The 16,431-nt window shown below is 42.7% G+C and overlaps 1 protein-coding gene across 1 annotated transcript in view; it reads left to right on the top strand.

Moving 5' to 3' along the window:
- Positions 1–240: 240 nt before the first annotated feature.
- MGAT3 (mannosyl (beta-1,4-)-glycoprotein beta-1,4-N-acetylglucosaminyltransferase) overlaps positions 241–16,431 on the top strand; it is a 27,647-nt gene continuing 11,456 nt past the window's right edge. Inside the window, exon 1 of the mRNA XM_018571359.1 lies at positions 241–284. Within this exon, the coding sequence (XP_018426861.1) occupies positions 274–284 (11 nt within the window). The 5' untranslated portion in view covers positions 241–273. The remainder of the gene's footprint in view (positions 285–16,431) is intronic.

Consider the following 16,431-nt stretch of genomic DNA (forward strand, 5'->3'; position numbering starts at 1 on the left):
AAGTTGGAACTTTAAACTGCTATAGAATAGCTATCTGATTGCCTTTTGAACCCATTATGATCATAAAGCCAGCCCTAAGTAAAACCTACACTCCTTCCTCCTACACAACACTTATGTCTGTAAACACATCTGAACTAAGCATTCTAAACCTGAAGAACAATTACAGGAGGCAGCCATGATAAAAGGAATATTTATCTTTCTGAAGAAAGAAGTGATGTTCCTTATATGATTCACAGAGTTAAGCTTGGGAAGTATTGTGAATGTGCCGTGGACATGCGTCTCAGGTAAATATCACATTATTGTATGCTAAGAGGATAAGTTCAAACAGACTTGGTCATTGAAAGTGTGTAAGGTACAGTTTAAAAACTTGCCAATGATGAGAATTCTTCAGCAGTGTGTATTTAAGTTAACATGCTATAGAAATGGTGTTCAACATTTCTGAAAAATCCTGTGCTAATACTTTCTAGATAATAGATATATTACCATAGAGTATTGTAGAGTACGGTTTTAGTGTCCAACAACACATGCTGTTACAAAATGCAGGAAGACCTTTAGGTCTCGTTCCCACCTAGGCGTATTGCATATGCGCGTCTGTCGCGCGTTTCTTTTACCGCGATTCGCGGTAAAAAAGTCGTGTGTTTCCGAAAGCTACTTTGCTGTATCCCAATGGAAACGCGCAACAAAACGGCTCAAAGTAGTACATGTACCTTTTCAGGCGTGGGCCATTTTGTAGCGCGTTAGGGACGGGCGGAAATACGCCAAGGTGGGAACGAGGCCATTGAATACAATGGGATTTATATTTTTGAGCGTTTTGTAGAGCGTTCGTCGAGCGTAGAACACGCTACAAAGCGTTCAGGTGTGAACGAGGGCTTATATACATCTGGGCATTTCGCTGCATTGCATCTTTCTCTTGTGTTTTATTTGTTATATTGATTTGCACAGTTCCTGTTTACGAGTGTCATAATTTGTTTGGCACATTCTCCCTGTTGCACCCCCTCCCCCCCCCTATTGTAACTGTAAACAGCATACACATTTATAACCTGTGTGCTTTTATAGAGGTTCCATTGTTTAAACCACTATAACCATAACTCCTGGGCCCTCCTTACCAATTTGTCTTGCAACTGTAATGTCCTTGTATTTTATAAAGTGCTTCGCAAACTGTTGGCGCTATATAAATCCTGTATAATAATAATAATAAGAGTGTATGATAGCAAGCAGTGTGTATGTTATAGGAGTGTTGAGGATATGATAGCTGGCAGTATTATTGGGATAGGAGTGTGGAGGGTAGGGTAGCAGACTGTATGTACAGGAGAGGCATGTGGAGGGCATAATAGCGGGCAATATGTATTGAAGAGCAATGCAGAAGGTATGACAGCAGGCAGTATGTGCAGTAGATGATTGCTAGTGGGTTTGTTAATGGGTAATATGTTTAGGACAGGAATGTGGAAGGTATGATAGCAGACACCATGTACAGACAAGGAATGTGGAAATGAAGAGGAGCAGTCAACATGCACAATAAGGCTAGGTTCACACCTAGGTGATTTATCCGCGCGAAAATAGAGAAAATATCAAATAAAAATAGACATTTGCATTAAAGTTTATGGAAGCTGTTCACACCTTTGCGATTTGTCGGGTGGTAGAAATCGCCTGACGTGCAAAAGGGTGCAGGAGCTATTTTTTTTGCGCGGTTTGGGTCCCATAGACATCTCTATGCATTGACAACCAAGTGATTTTCAAAGCAAAATCGCGCAAACAAAAAGGCGTGACAACTGCACGAAAATAGCTGATCAGCTCAATGGCCTAGGCTTGAGCCTAGCCTTAAGGAATGTACAGTTGTGGCCAAAAGTTTTGAGAATGACACAACTATTAATATTTATTTCACAAAGTCTGCTGCTTTGTTTGTATGATGGCAATTTGCACATACTCCAGAATGTTATGAAGAATGATAAGATTAATTGCAAAGTCCCTCTTTGCCATGAAAATTAACTTAATCCCTCAAAAAAAGGGAGTGGGCTCACTCACAATTTTGACTAAGAACGCAGCTATGAATTAAGAGTGGTACAGAAACATCCTCCAAGAGCAACTTCTCCCAACCATTCAAGAACAGTTTGGTGACGAACAATGACTTTTCCAGCATGATGGAGCACCTTGCCATGAGGCAAAAGTGATAACTAAGTGGCTTGGGGAACAAAACATCGAAATTTTGGGTTCGTGACCAGGAAATTTCCCAGACCCTAATCCAATTGAGAACTTGTGGTCAATCCTCAAGAGGCGGGTGAACAAAAACCTCCCCACAAATTCTGAAAAACTCCAAGCATTGATTATGCAAGAATGGGCTGCCATCAGTCAGGATCTGGTCCAGAATTTGATTGACAGCATGCCAGGGCGAATTGCAGAGATCTTGAATAAGAAGGGTCAACACTGCAAATATTGACTCTTTTGCATAAACTTAATGTAATTGTCAATAAAAGCCTTTGACACTTATGAAATGCTTGTATTTATACTTCAGTATACCATCGTAACATCTGACAAGAAGATCTTAAAACAGTGAAGCAACAGACTTTGTGAAAAATAATATTTGTGTCATTCTCAAATCTTTTGGCCACGACTGTAGTAGAGAAGTGTGGAAGGTATGATAGTGGACAATATTTTTACTAGAGGACTGTTGAAAGGTTTGATAGCAGGTAGTGTATGCAGAAGAGAAGTGCTTGGTCACTCATATGATGGAGAACAGTATGCAAAGGAAAGGATTGTGGACGTATGACAGTAGAAAGTATGTGCAGTAACTTGAATAAATATGTAAAATGCCCTTTTAAAATCGAGCCTCTTGTACTGTACACCTTTTTAATGGCAGATGCCTACATTTATGACACCTAGTTTGTGTTCAGTAGAATTAAACATTGTTTGCAATGTTGATCTTCTTGGGTCCAAGGCCAAGCTTAACAACTGTTTGTAGATTGCATAGCTATGAACAATATGTTGAGCATATGGATGGATTCCTTGTTGGCATAGAAGAACAATTTGTAACTATTAATTTCAGTTGATAAGAGACATTACCTCTCAAAGGGGCTTATGTATGAAAAGTGCAATGGGAATATCTGATGTTGCCCATAGCAACCTGTCAGAATCCTTGCTTAATTTTCAAACTAGGACTGTGGAAATGAAAGTTTGAAGCTTGCTGGTAGCTATGGGCAAGAAAAACACATCTTGTAGTATACCTTTTTATACATCTCCCCCCTAAATATATCAAATGAAATTGGTCAGTAATCTACAATACATAATGGCGTATAGAATCTTAGGATCAATTGGAAACTGTGAAGACAGAAACATAGGAACAACCGACTTGCTTTAAAGGTGCAAGCTTCAGAGCTGTCACCCTTCTGTTTCCTTTAATGCATGGTGAGCCACTGATCCAGAACTGCTATTTGCATATATGGTGACATGACACCTGATATGTACATGCTTGCTACAAGTTTGCGGCTCACCTAGTTGTAAAGATTTACATAGTTACCTAGTATTTGAGGTTGAATAAAGACACAGGTCCATCAAGTTCTAGCTATTGCATTTGTATGCGTTTGTACAAGTTCCTGTGTGTTCTTGTTTTTAAGAGTACCTGTACCACTGTATGTTACAGTCTCTGAGGAAGTTGTCCAAATGCTGATACTACTGCTTGTGGCAGCGAGTTGCAGACCCTAACCGCTGTAACTGAGAAGAAGACCCTATGCCCCTTGTGGTTACATTTTTTCTCCACCAGTGGAAGAGGGCAATATACTGTCAAATTCATGAGGAAAATCTGCTGCCCTCTGCCATAAATTTGTCAATTGGAAGAAGGTTTACCTTCCAACATAACAGTGACCCAAAGCACACAGAAAAAATTACCACACAGTGGCTGAAGGAGAAAAAGGTGAATGTCCTTGCATGGCCTAGTCAGAGCCCAAACTGAAACCCCATTAAAAACCTGTGGAATGACTTGAAGTCTGCAGTCCACAAACGGTCACCGTCAAATTTAACTGAACTTGTGTAACAGACGGACCATGATCTGAGCCGGTACTGCGGGTCGTGGGCTCACTGCGCAGGCGCGCCGCGGGTCTGCGACTCTGAGACGTCAACGTCAGAGGGTGACGTCCACCGCCGCCGTCCAGCAAAACCCTGCGCAGGCGCAGAGAGAGATCCCTCTCTCTCTCCCTCGAAAACCGTCCACATCGGGCGCAGGCGCGCCGCGGGACTCCGCCCCCTTCAGACGCAGCACTCGGCTTAAAAGCCGCATCTCAGCACTTGATCAGCGTCTTCTGTTGAGTGTGCAGGACGCTGATCAGCTCAGCTCCCCACTCGCCTTGCATAGGACCTGACGCCTACAAACCACATCTGAGCATCTGAGGCCAGCACTAAAACCGCAAGTAACCCTGGAATCTCCCTGGGAGTAGGAACCTTGCTGTCCACAAATTGATTACATACAATTACTATTTGATGTCTGCTGACCCCTGCTGTCCACAATTGATATATACATATTACTATCTGATGTCTGCTGACCCTTGTTGTCCACAATTGATTAGATACAATTACTATTGATGTCTGCTGAACCTTGCTGTCCACAATTGATTAGATACGATTACTATTTTTGTCTGCTGACCCTTGCTGTCCTCGATTATATACAATTAAGATTGAGGTCTGCTAAACCCATTGGTTAAACCTCTCAGTGCAAACGGGGTATGATGTGTTGCAACTTCCTCGCAGCCTTATTCCAAAACTGGGCATAGCGAGGTGGAGGAGTTGCTATCTGATTCCCGTCCTCACCCTTTAGCTGAGAACCGCAGTTGAGATCCACGTTTTCCACAGCCGATACAGGCGAGCGTCACAACTTGGGCAGTTCTGCAAAGAAGAGTGGGCAAATATTGCAAAGTCTAGATGTGCAAAGTTAGTACAGACATATCCCAACAGACTAAAGGCTGTACTTAAAGCAAAAGGTGGTTCAACAAAATACTGACACACGGGTGTGATCCTTTTTCCAACTCAGTGATTCTGTTTTTGATTTATTTTTTTCTGACATGATCTGGGGGTCATTGTAGACCACAAACTGAATGGTAGCTTGCAGTGCCAGGCTGCGGTAAACAAAGCTAGCAGGGTCTTGTCCTGTATTAAGAAGGGGATGTATTGCAGGGACAAGTCTATAATTTGGCCTCTATATAGATCGTTGGTTCGGCCACTTCTGGAATACGCGGTCCAGTTTTGGTCGCCGGTACTGAGAAGGGATGTCCTTGAACTGGAGATTTTGTATCTTTCACTTGGTTGTTCTAAGTTGCACTTAGTAAGTACAGCTGGATAAAACAATAACTGTCTGTCATTATTTCAGGCTGCAAAGCAACAAAATGTAATTATTTTAAAGGGGGGTGATTCTTTTCTATACCCACTGTATATCCCACCACAGAACTCGCACCAGTTATTTACCACTTTCACATTGTGGCTGCAGCTGACTTTTTTTTACTTTTCCTGGAAATAAGGCTGTACTTTGCTACAAGTGGATCCAATTGAGGGCAGAGAGTATGACAGCAGGAAAATATGTGGAATAAAGGAGTGTTTGCTTTTCTGCAATTTGATAACTCATGTTGTCCTAGAATAAGTCCATGGGCAGTGACATGTTCTCACTGATTTTGATAAAATGCCTACATAACAAAGGGGCCTTTAGTAAAGTACATGCCCAGCCATAGCTATATATGGTACTGTGTAATTAAAAATGTAATTCATGCACTACTTTTTTTTAATTGCATCACAATTAACGGTATTGCGGTACTGCAAGCTGCGGCGTGATGGAAGGCATTGCAGGCGGGAGCAAGCCATAGATATAGGCAAAAAATAAAAGTTTAATTCTACTTTAAGCGGTTAATATGTGATATTTGTAATATGTGAGATGTGATAATATTGTCAAGTTTACAACATATGTCAGTATGGTTTTTTATGGGTGCAAATAGCTAATTGTTATAGGATGTACTGGCTGACCTCGACCAAATTCCACAAGCTGTAAAAAGAACATTAGTCAGATGACGGCTTACATTTTTCCAATTTGAAACTTACATCAGGCTATACCTTTTTAAACTATGACAGAATAGTTGTTTATAGAATTGTATCCATTCTGGGTCCAGTTCAGCCGAACACTTTGATCATGTGATTCAGGGCAAAAGCCTCTTCTCCAGGCCAGACACAGATCATCTAGACCCATAGACCTTAATTTAGTGGGGTACTGTGTCGAATGCTTTAGAAAGTCCGGATACACCACGTACACTGGTATTCCTTTGTCTAATTTATAAAATGTTAATAGATTGGTCTGACAAGTATGGTCCTTCCTTGGTCTGACAACTATGGTCCTTCCTTGAAATCATGTTGGTTATTTTCTGGGTAATTGGAGATAAGGTGGGTATACGTATGTGTCCTTGGGACACTGTCTTGGTGCAGTATGCCTTTAATTATGTGGAATTAACTTTGAGCTACTGTTTTAGAAATACATATGGGCACATATTTATTGTTTCCTCCTAGGTATGGATAGACTTTTTCGATCTATAGGGGACTTTTCGTTCACTCATATAACCCCTTAGGGGCTATGGTTGTTTGACATTGCTTGGAGGCTTAGCTCATCTACTCTTTGTTTCTCAGTAATCAGGTACTTCTCTTTACTAATGTTGAGTTGCAAAAAACGGTATATTTATTGATGTTTGTAATCTACAGAGTACCTACTATTCTTCTTTAGAAAGCTTTTAGCGAAACGTGTCAAGGATCAGGGTGACCCCCCCCACAATTGGAGGAATCACTAGACTAGACACTAAACTTCTGAGTTTAGACTCCATGACCATTTAGGGTGGTGATGTGACTTTTTCCTCTCTTGGGAGACCCGGGAGGTGGTAGCTCATCTATGTTAGAGGTTAATTCTTATGAATTACAAGCAATTGAAACAGACATAAAAATTTTTTTAACTTGGGTTCAAATAATTTTATTCCACTCAAATATGTGATGCCGTGCCTTAAAAACCCTTTCCTCTATTTTTGTACATACTAATGACTTTGGGGTGTGGCACCATTGGACAGGTATCACCAATGCACTGTAATCATGGTAGTTATCTGGTGCACGTCTTTTCCCCCTTTTTTGAATATTGATACTACATGTGCTCTCCTCCAATCAGTTGGGCCGTACCTGTTATTATACTGTCCATAAAAATTTTGTACAAGGGTCTGGCTATGACTTGACTAAGTTCCTTTAGTACCCTCTGATGTAACCCATCTGGTCCTGGCGATTTGTTTACATTTATTATTTCTAATCTCTGTATTACTCTACTCTTTGTGTTAAAACTGATACTACCATATCTGCTGCTGATGCCCTGATCGATACCCACGTCCGTCTTGTCTGTAGAGATAGAAGAAAAGAATGCATTTAACATGTTCGCTTTCTCACTGTCGCTGGTAGCCGACCTCCCCTCATATTTATATATTTAAAGAATTCCTTGGGGTTCTTTTTTGCTTACTATGTGCTCTTCAACTTGAACCCAAAGCTCACCCCTAGTCTTAAAGTGACACCTAACTCAGGAGTTAAATCTTAAAAATGCATTCAAGTACCATGCCTATTAAAGGAGAACTATAGGGTTAAGTCTTTTCCCCATAGTTCTCCTCAGGGTAACGGGAAGACACAAACTAGCGTCCTCCCGTCACCCTAGGCTCAGTATACCGCGAGCTGTAGCTCGCGTTATACTGAGACGCCGCAGCTGAAGCGGATCCCGACAATTGTGCCGGGATCCGCCCAGCTGCATGACTGACAGCTGGCTCTGCTTATCTAAAGGCAGAGCCAGCTGTACCCGCCCCCTCCCCCGTCCGTTCCGCCAGTCAGTGCTGGCGGATCGGAGGGGGGAATCCAGCCCCTCACCTGTCACGGCAGAGAGCTGTGACAGGATCGAGAGGTGAGCGAACCCGGTATGTGTTCGCTCACCTCCCAATCTACTGAGCCGACCTGTGACAGTCTCATTGTCACAGGTCGGCTAGAACTATGAGGTGAGTGAAAAGCACTCACCTCATAGTTCTCCTTTAACAAAAATTTAGCCTATTTGTGTATCATTCCGCTGTAGATTCTCAGATCATCTCTGAATTCATGCTGACACAGTCCTTCCTTCTGGAGGGTGGCTACTTTTGTTCCCCGTGGTCTTTGTTGTAAAGTAGTCACCGCATCAAGCTCGCTCTCATAATGGACTATAATTTAAATACAAATTAGTAAACCAACTGTGAGATTGTAGTCAATCACGTAAGTGAACTTGGAGTGGTGGCTACTTTACAACACACATCGGGACCATGGGGAACAAAAGTAGCTACCAACTGATGCGCTTTGGGGTTATGAGAAAGGGAACCTATCCCTGATACGCGTCAGCTGGTAGCCACATCGCTTGGTGGTCCTGTATTTTGTTGATGTTATGTATTGCAACTTGGAGCATTTTGGCTGTTTGCTGACTTATATTTACAGTGTATGACTCCACATTGTACATGTGAGTTGTCTTCTTACTCTGGATTGAATTCCCTTTATTTATAATAAACGTTAATGCATGAGAAGAAGGCACTGTCTCCCTTTGTGTTTTTTGTATATCTGCATTGTAAGATCTAAGGCAGTGCTGCTTCAGACGCAGTGTTACAGACATAAAGTTTACTTCAGAATAAAACGGTATACACATTTTTTGATATCGCCCTGAAACGCAGGGTATTTCAGTACCGCGCAATCCATTGCGGGCGTTCACACTGCGGACGGGAGGTGCATTTGGGATCCACTGAAATGAATGGCACTGCAATGCACCTTCTACAGCAAAATTTGTCAGACCGAAACTGAAAATGACTTTTCCCACCTTTTTATTTATATACATACAATTATTAAAAAGATATCTATTTGTATATATAGATATCTTTTTAATACATAAGACATTTTAATTAGGTTCATGGATTTTAAATAATGTGAATTGTAAAACTAAGCCAATATAATAAAAAATCCAACCTTTTATTTAACCACTTCTGGGCCGCAATACGTCTATAGACGGCGGCCCGTTAAAGTGGTCAAAACAAGAACACGGCTGAGCGGCTCGGCGGGTCTCCCCGAAGTGATCGGAGAGAAACTCAGCGGCTTCCAGCCGCTTATCTCTCCTCCAATCACTGGACCCAGAAGTGATGTGTATTGCATCACTTCCGGTATCACTGTACACAGTCTCCGGCTCTTAGAGCCAGGAGATGAAGCTGGGGAAGCAGATCTTTGCTTCCCCAGCTTCTTTGGGGTCTCTGGGTGACAGGGGTCTAAAAGACCCCTGATGTATCCATAAAGAGGACCTGTCACACCCTATCTGCTATTACATAGGGGGCTTGCTATGTTATAACAATAGGGTTAGTTTAAAAAAAAAGTGTTTAAAAGTTATAAATATTAAAGTAACCTAAAAGAAAAATTAAAAAATGCAAAAAAAAATAAGTCCCCCGCCCCCCACGTGCACGCACATAAACACGCGTCGGTGCGCCTACGTGCGGAACGGACAATTGCGCTACACATGTTGCATGTCGCCGCAAACGTCAAAACGAGAGCAATAATTTTAGTCCTGTCAATCTTTTAAAATGTTCCATATGGGAAATTTGGGGTATTAACTTTTTTGCGGCTTCACGGCGAACGCAATTTTAAGGCTTGACATAGTTGGTATCTATTTACCCGGCGTTCATATTTTACCAACAAATTGGGTATTATATTATGTTTCTGTGCACTAGATTTTAATTTAGTTGATTTTTTTCCTAAAAATACGGGTTTGATAAACATTTGCGCAAAAAGCCTGTGACGTAAAAAATTGCAACTAACATTTTTGTATTCTACAGGGCCTCTGCTTTCAGAACATATATCATTGTTTGGGGGGCTAAAGCTGTTTTCTAGCCAAAAATTTATATTTTATATTTAGGTGTTTAGACCCCCCTTCCTGGCCAGGCCATTTTTCAGTATTCAGCGCTGCGGTACTTTGATGTTTATTCCGTCATGCAACGCTGTACTACGGGGTTTATTTTTTAGTATAATTAGGAAACATTACTGAAAATTTTGAAGAAAAAAAAAAGTTTTATTTTTTTACATTATGTTAGGAAACATTTATTATTACCCAGTTTTTTTATAAAATATAAAAGTCGGGGTCAAGTCGGGTAAATAGACACCAAACATGTCACGCTTTAAAATTGCGCGCACCCGCGACATCGCAGAAAAACTTTTACCGCTCATCAGTTTAGTGTTATCAGTGATTGATGGCCCTAAAATTATTGCTCTCACTCCGACGTTCGTGGCGATATGTACCATGTGCGGCGTAATTTTTTTGCACGTATGCGCCCCCGACGCATGTTTGCATGCGTGTATGTATGGGTGGGGACTTAAAAAATAATTGTTTTTTTATGTGTAACTTAAAATTTTGGGGTGGGGGACTTGAATTTTTTTTTCCTATTTTTTTTTCCAGCTTCTGAAGCTGGAGAGTGACACAAGAATGCGGTAGTGATGTAATATACAACACTTCCGCATTCTTTCAGAGGAGAGGGGACCTGAGAGAGCTCGTGTAACGATCTCCCTCTTATCCCCTGTGACACAGACGCCATGCTGACCCTGGGCTCGCACCGGGCACAGCGGCGCCCGGGATCAGCGGGACAATGGCGGGGGGGACCGCGGAGGGGGGGGCACCGATTGCTACCCCATACAAGCGATCTGCTGGCTCTACAGCCGGCGGATCGCTTGTATGTTAACAGGCATCGCTGCCTGTTTTAAATATCGGCCATTTCTAAAGACGCCCGCTCAGATCTAGAGAGCTCCCGGCCAGCTGTTTTTTTTTACTACGGCCGGCCTGGAGGTAGTTAAAGGAGAACTATGGGGTTAAGGCTTTTCCCCATATTTCTCCTTAGGGTAACGGGAGGACACAAACCTAGTGTCCTCCCTTCACCCAAAGTTCAGTATACCGCGAGCTACAGCTCGCGGTATACTAAGACGCCACAATTATGTCTGGATCCGCCCAGCTGCGTGAGTGACAGCTGGCTCTGCCTATCTAGAGCCAGAGCCAGCTGTACCCGCTCCCTCCCCCGTCGGATCCACCAGTCAGTGCTGGTGGATCGGAGCGTGGAATCCAGCCCCTCCCCTGTCACGGCAGAGGGCTGTGACAGGATCGAGAGGGGAGCGAGCGACGGTATGTGTTCGCTCACCTCCCGATCTACTGAGCCGACCTGTGACAGTCTCATTGTCACAGGTCAGCTAGAACTATGAGGTGAGTGAAAAGCACTCACCTCATAGTTCTCCTTTAACTTTAAAAAAACATTTTTTTGTCTTTTTAATTTTTTTTTTTTACTATATTATTTTTTTACTATATAGCTGGGAGTAATAGTCAGCCTGCTATTGGATATTTTAAATTGCAATAGCCAATAGCAGGCTGGCTATTGCATCTGCCTGCTGACAATCAGCAGGCAGATTGTCTGAAGGCGAAGTTCTCCATCAGGTGCTCCCATGCTGATTGACAGCAGTCAGTGGGCGGGTGCAATAGGCAGCCTGATATTGGCTATTGCATTTTAAAATATCCAATAGCAGGCTGGGTATATCCCCCAGCCTGCAGATGTAGAGGAGGCAGGGGGCGGGGCAGAGGAGCAAAGGCCAGACCGGGGGAGATCGGAGGAGCCGCCCGGACCGGGTGAGGGGAGGAACTGCCTGGGGTAGCAGCAGCGGAAGTACAGGGGGAAGCGGAGCGGGGGAATTTATCCACAGCGCCTCTCCTCCCCGCTGATGCCGACTGCAGAGGTCTGTGTCCCCGCTGCCCCTGCCGACACAGGCAGGGAGAACAGCGGGGATTTGAAGGGACACAGACCGCTGCAGCCAGCTCCAGTGGGGAGGAGAACAGCGGCAACTAATCGATAATGAGAATAGTTACCAACGATTCTCATGATCGATTTTAATCCATTAGTTGTTGCAGCTCTGCTCTGACATTAGAAAGCAGAGGCCTTCCTCTAGCAAGATGGTGCCTCCACACCGAACATTGTTTTGAGATGATTTTGTTGAGGGCTGGCTCCTGTTTACTTCATGGGTGTTTATAGGTGTTTATAATTTATTTTTATACGATGTACAAGCTGACTTCAGCAAGTTGTAAATGCAACAAAGTGACCGTTTATGGTATAGAACTCGTGATCTGAGATCAGTTTGAGATTATGCTTGAACTTTGAATTTCTTCTTTCTAAGATAACCATATGAATAGTGGAGTTGTGACTGTTTCTCCATTTTATATCGGCTTGCATAGCTACTAGTTTTTGTAAACTTTGGAAGAAATGCAGGAAATACAAGTTAATCATATAAATCTTGGCACATAAGGAACCTGTCAAAGTGGATCACTATTTTACTATTTAATAATAAGAATTATAAAATAGTACATTGTTCATAGAAACTAATAGCCGCACTTAAGCTGGCCATACACCTATAGATTATCTGCAAATTTTCTATGGTCAGATGCAGGGTCGTCTTTAACGCAGGGCAAAGAGGGCACTTGCCCCGGGCCCTGTCATGGTTGTGGGGCCCAAAGCATCCATAGTGAGACCCTACAGAGCCCTGGCTTAACCAGGGCTCTGTGGGGTTTTACCAGGCTTTGTGTGGTCTAACTAGTCCTTTTGTGGTTAAACCAGGGCTTTGTATGTTCTCACAGAGCCCTAGTTTAACGAGGGCTCCTTGGGGGTCTCACCAGGCCTCTGAGGGGTCTAACCAGGCTGGTGAGACCCCACAGAGCCCTGGTGAGACCCTACAGAGCCCTGGTTTATTCAGGGCTCTGTGGGGTCTCACCAGGACTCTTTGGGGGTCTCGCCAGCCTGGTAAACCCCACAGAGACCTGGTGAGACCCCACAGGCCTGAGTGGGGCCTCATGTTTAGGTTTCGCCTAAGGCCTCACAAACTCTAGGGCCGCCTCTGATCACAGGAGTACCAAGCAGCTGGTGCCCAAGGTTGAAGAAGGGCCTGACGCTGGGGTAGGGGAAGCCTTTGCAGAGAACAGCAAAGCATCCCTTTTATCTCCCATATTCGATAAAATGCAAGCTTTTTGTAATGTACTGTATGTTGGAATGCCCTGAGTCTGACTAAATACCGCACCGACCACCAGAGATCCCTGCACTGACCACCTGAGAGTCATCCTGAGACCCTGGAGACATGATGCCAAAAGTGGCATTTACGGCCGATATGTTTCGGCGGCCGATATATCGGTGCATCCCTAATATAAACGGCTGAGCTTGCAATCCTTGCAATCCAATCGGTTTGAAATCCTGCAGTCAAAGTTTTTTTGAGAGAAGTCTATGATCTATGTGTGCTGTTTTTTTTTTTCTGGGTGTTGGGGAGGTGAGAGAAATTCCTGGGGGGGGGCAAGAAAATGTTTGCCCAGGGTCCGATCAGTATTAAAGACAGGCCTGGTCAGATGGATAAAGTGCAACAGATTCCTCCATCTATGCTAAACTGTGTGGATGGGGGAATCTCCCACTGGGCCAAGCTTCAGTACCTTGCTAGTCGGCTCCGCTGGCTCTCAAAATACCTGAACAGTGCCTGCATCCAATCAGATTGTTCAAGCTTCTATCTTTCATTTTCAAAGCGTAACTGAACAAACTGAATAGAGAAGCTCATGGGTTGCCATAAGAAAACTGGCAATTCCCCCATTATATACTATTGATTGAATGAACCCTGGATAGTGCTGGTGGTATAGAAAAGTATATACTCACAGATTGGCAGAAAAGTTGATGTGTGTGTCCACTCAGTGCCAGATAAATAGAAACCTTGGCGTTGTGGCAGCTTTTTGTATATAAATTATAGGTGTGCTCACTTTAAATTGCCTAGTGATGTGCAGGATTTTAAATTTCACATGATTAGGTAAAGTGAAGTCAATCTTTATTGAAGATTCTCAACTCCTTAAGTAAATCAGTCTCCATATATTGTCACTCCTGTATTATCTTTAAAATAGATTGAACAACAGTACTATCACCATCATAATGCTAAATTAACACTAGGCAACCCCTCCTGAGAGGTGGTATTTGATAATGGTACTGTTGCTGGTTCACACTGTGCTCTTCAACACCATACAGGCTTTACTCAAAGCTCACATGTGCACTTTATAAAAGCAAGCCCCTGCAAACCTGCCTCTCTGTGAGCAGTGCATGCCACAATATTCACCCCCAGCACTTCCAGGCACCCCCATGTTCCAGTGGAGGAAATTCCAAAGGCTGAAATTGAACTTCAAATTGGTCTATGGTTTTCAAATTGGTCTAAGGTCGAGAGTGGCATGCCCCAGGGTTCTGTCCCAGACCAAATACTGTTTAACCTGTTTATTAATTATATCGGGGAAAGTTGTAAATAGCCATGTTTCTGTGTTTGCAGATAATACTAAAATTGGGAGGGCAATAGACCCGGACTTAGACACTAGAACATTACAGGAGGACCTGGATAAAATAAGGGAGTGGGCAACTATATGGCAGATGAGATTTAATGTTGAAAAATGTAAAGTAATGCATTTTGGGGTTAAAAATAGGCGAGAGGAATACACATTAATAGGTACTCCACTAGGGAAGTCAGAAATGGAAAAAGATCTGGGGGTCATAGTAGACCACAGATTAAACAATAGTATGCAATGCCAGGCTGTGGCAAACAAAGCGAGCAGAGTACTGCCTTGTAGCAAAAAGGGAATGCACTGTAGAGACAAAGCAATCATTTTGCCACTTTATAGATCACTGGTTCGGCCTCATCTCGAGTATGCGGTCCAGTTTTGGTCACCAATCCACAGAAAATATGTCCCTGAGCTAGAGAAAGTCCAGAGAAGGGCAACTAAACTAATTAAGGTGCTGAAGGACCTAAGCTATGAGACATGGTTGCTAATTTTTTTAATTTGTTCACCCTGTAAGTGAGATTCAAGAATGGACATGATTTTCTTGTACAAAATGTTTGGTGGAGTGGAAATGACTACATCCGTTATAAACGTTTTACTGTAAACTCCCTAAAAAAGACTAGAGGCCACCACCTAAAATTGGTGGAGAAAAGATTTAACCACAAAGGGCGTAGGGGCTTCTTTTCAGTTAGAGCAGTTACATTTTGGAACTCTCTGCCACAAGCAGTGGTATCAGCAGAGAATATTGATTTATTAAAAAATTAATTAGATACCTGCCTAAGAGATGGTAACCATACAGGGGTACAGGTATTCTTAAAAACAAGACCACACAGGGACTCATATACACACATGCACGCACAACACACACGGACACACAAAGGTTGAACTTGATTGACCTGTGTCTTTATTCAACCTCAAATACTATGTAACTTGTGAGGATAGATAAATGGAAGCTTCCATTGTTGTCTCATTCTGAAAATTATAGCTGCCTGGCTATCTGGCCGATTCATTGCCTTTTTATAAGCATCAATGTTTTTTACGTTTCTGACATGAAACTGGTATGAAGTATGCAGATCAGGCTGTCTAACTTGACTGGCTTCAAGCTTGTTTTAAGGTCATTCAGTTCTCAGAAAATACTGAAGGCAGAGAAAACCAGGCGTCTAACATTTTCTGACAGAGATCAGCAATGACAGTCTCACTATCTGTCTATGCACAGGTTTCCTGTAAAAGGCTTGCCTTGCTCGCAGTCACATCCTTTAATTTATAGCCAGCTTATTGGTTCATGTATATGCTCAATTGTTTGCATCTGCTTATTTCCCTCATACAAGTCAATGAGAAAAAAAGTAATTTTATCCTGGAAGCATGTAAAGGCATACTGCATTTGACTTGCTTGTGTGTGTGATGCCAATGTGTACATGAGTCCTAGCACTGCTGAAACAGTTCAATAGAAAAAGAAAAGTTTACAACTATATTAGTCTATAACTGTCGGGTCCCGGTCCGAGTGGCTCCAGGTCGGGTGCCGGTCCGAGGGACGTACAATGTCCCAGTACGAGCCAGTGTGAGCGGACGCACACAACTGTAGAACTATATAACAGTATTAACATTTAGTTCCACGTCTGGTAATTCTATTCTATACTGTAGAAAAATTCATAAAGAAACCTCTGACAGGAACAGACTGGCAATCCAATTTCTGTTAACCGCTTGGTGACCGGCGTGTTAAACCCCCTTCCTGTCCAGGCCATGTTTCAGTATTCAGCGCTGCGGTACTTTGACTGACATTTATTCTGTCATGCCACGCTGTACTGAAATTAATTTTATACCATTTTTTGGGGACAGATAGAGCTTTCTTTTGGTGGTATTTAATCACCACTACAGGTTTTACTTTTTACTATATTCAGGAGCAATTACTGAAAATGGTGGGGAAAAAAGGTTTTTTTTACATTATGTTTTAAAACAACTAATATTACCCACTTTTTTGGTAAAATATAAAAGACGGGGTCACGTCGGGTAAATAGACACCAAACATGTCAAGC

Source organism: Nanorana parkeri, unplaced genomic scaffold (genome assembly GCF_000935625.1).
Source record: "Nanorana parkeri isolate BGI_ZX_2015 unplaced genomic scaffold, ASM93562v1 scaffold1742, whole genome shotgun sequence".
NCBI lineage: Eukaryota > Metazoa > Chordata > Amphibia > Anura > Dicroglossidae > Nanorana > Nanorana parkeri.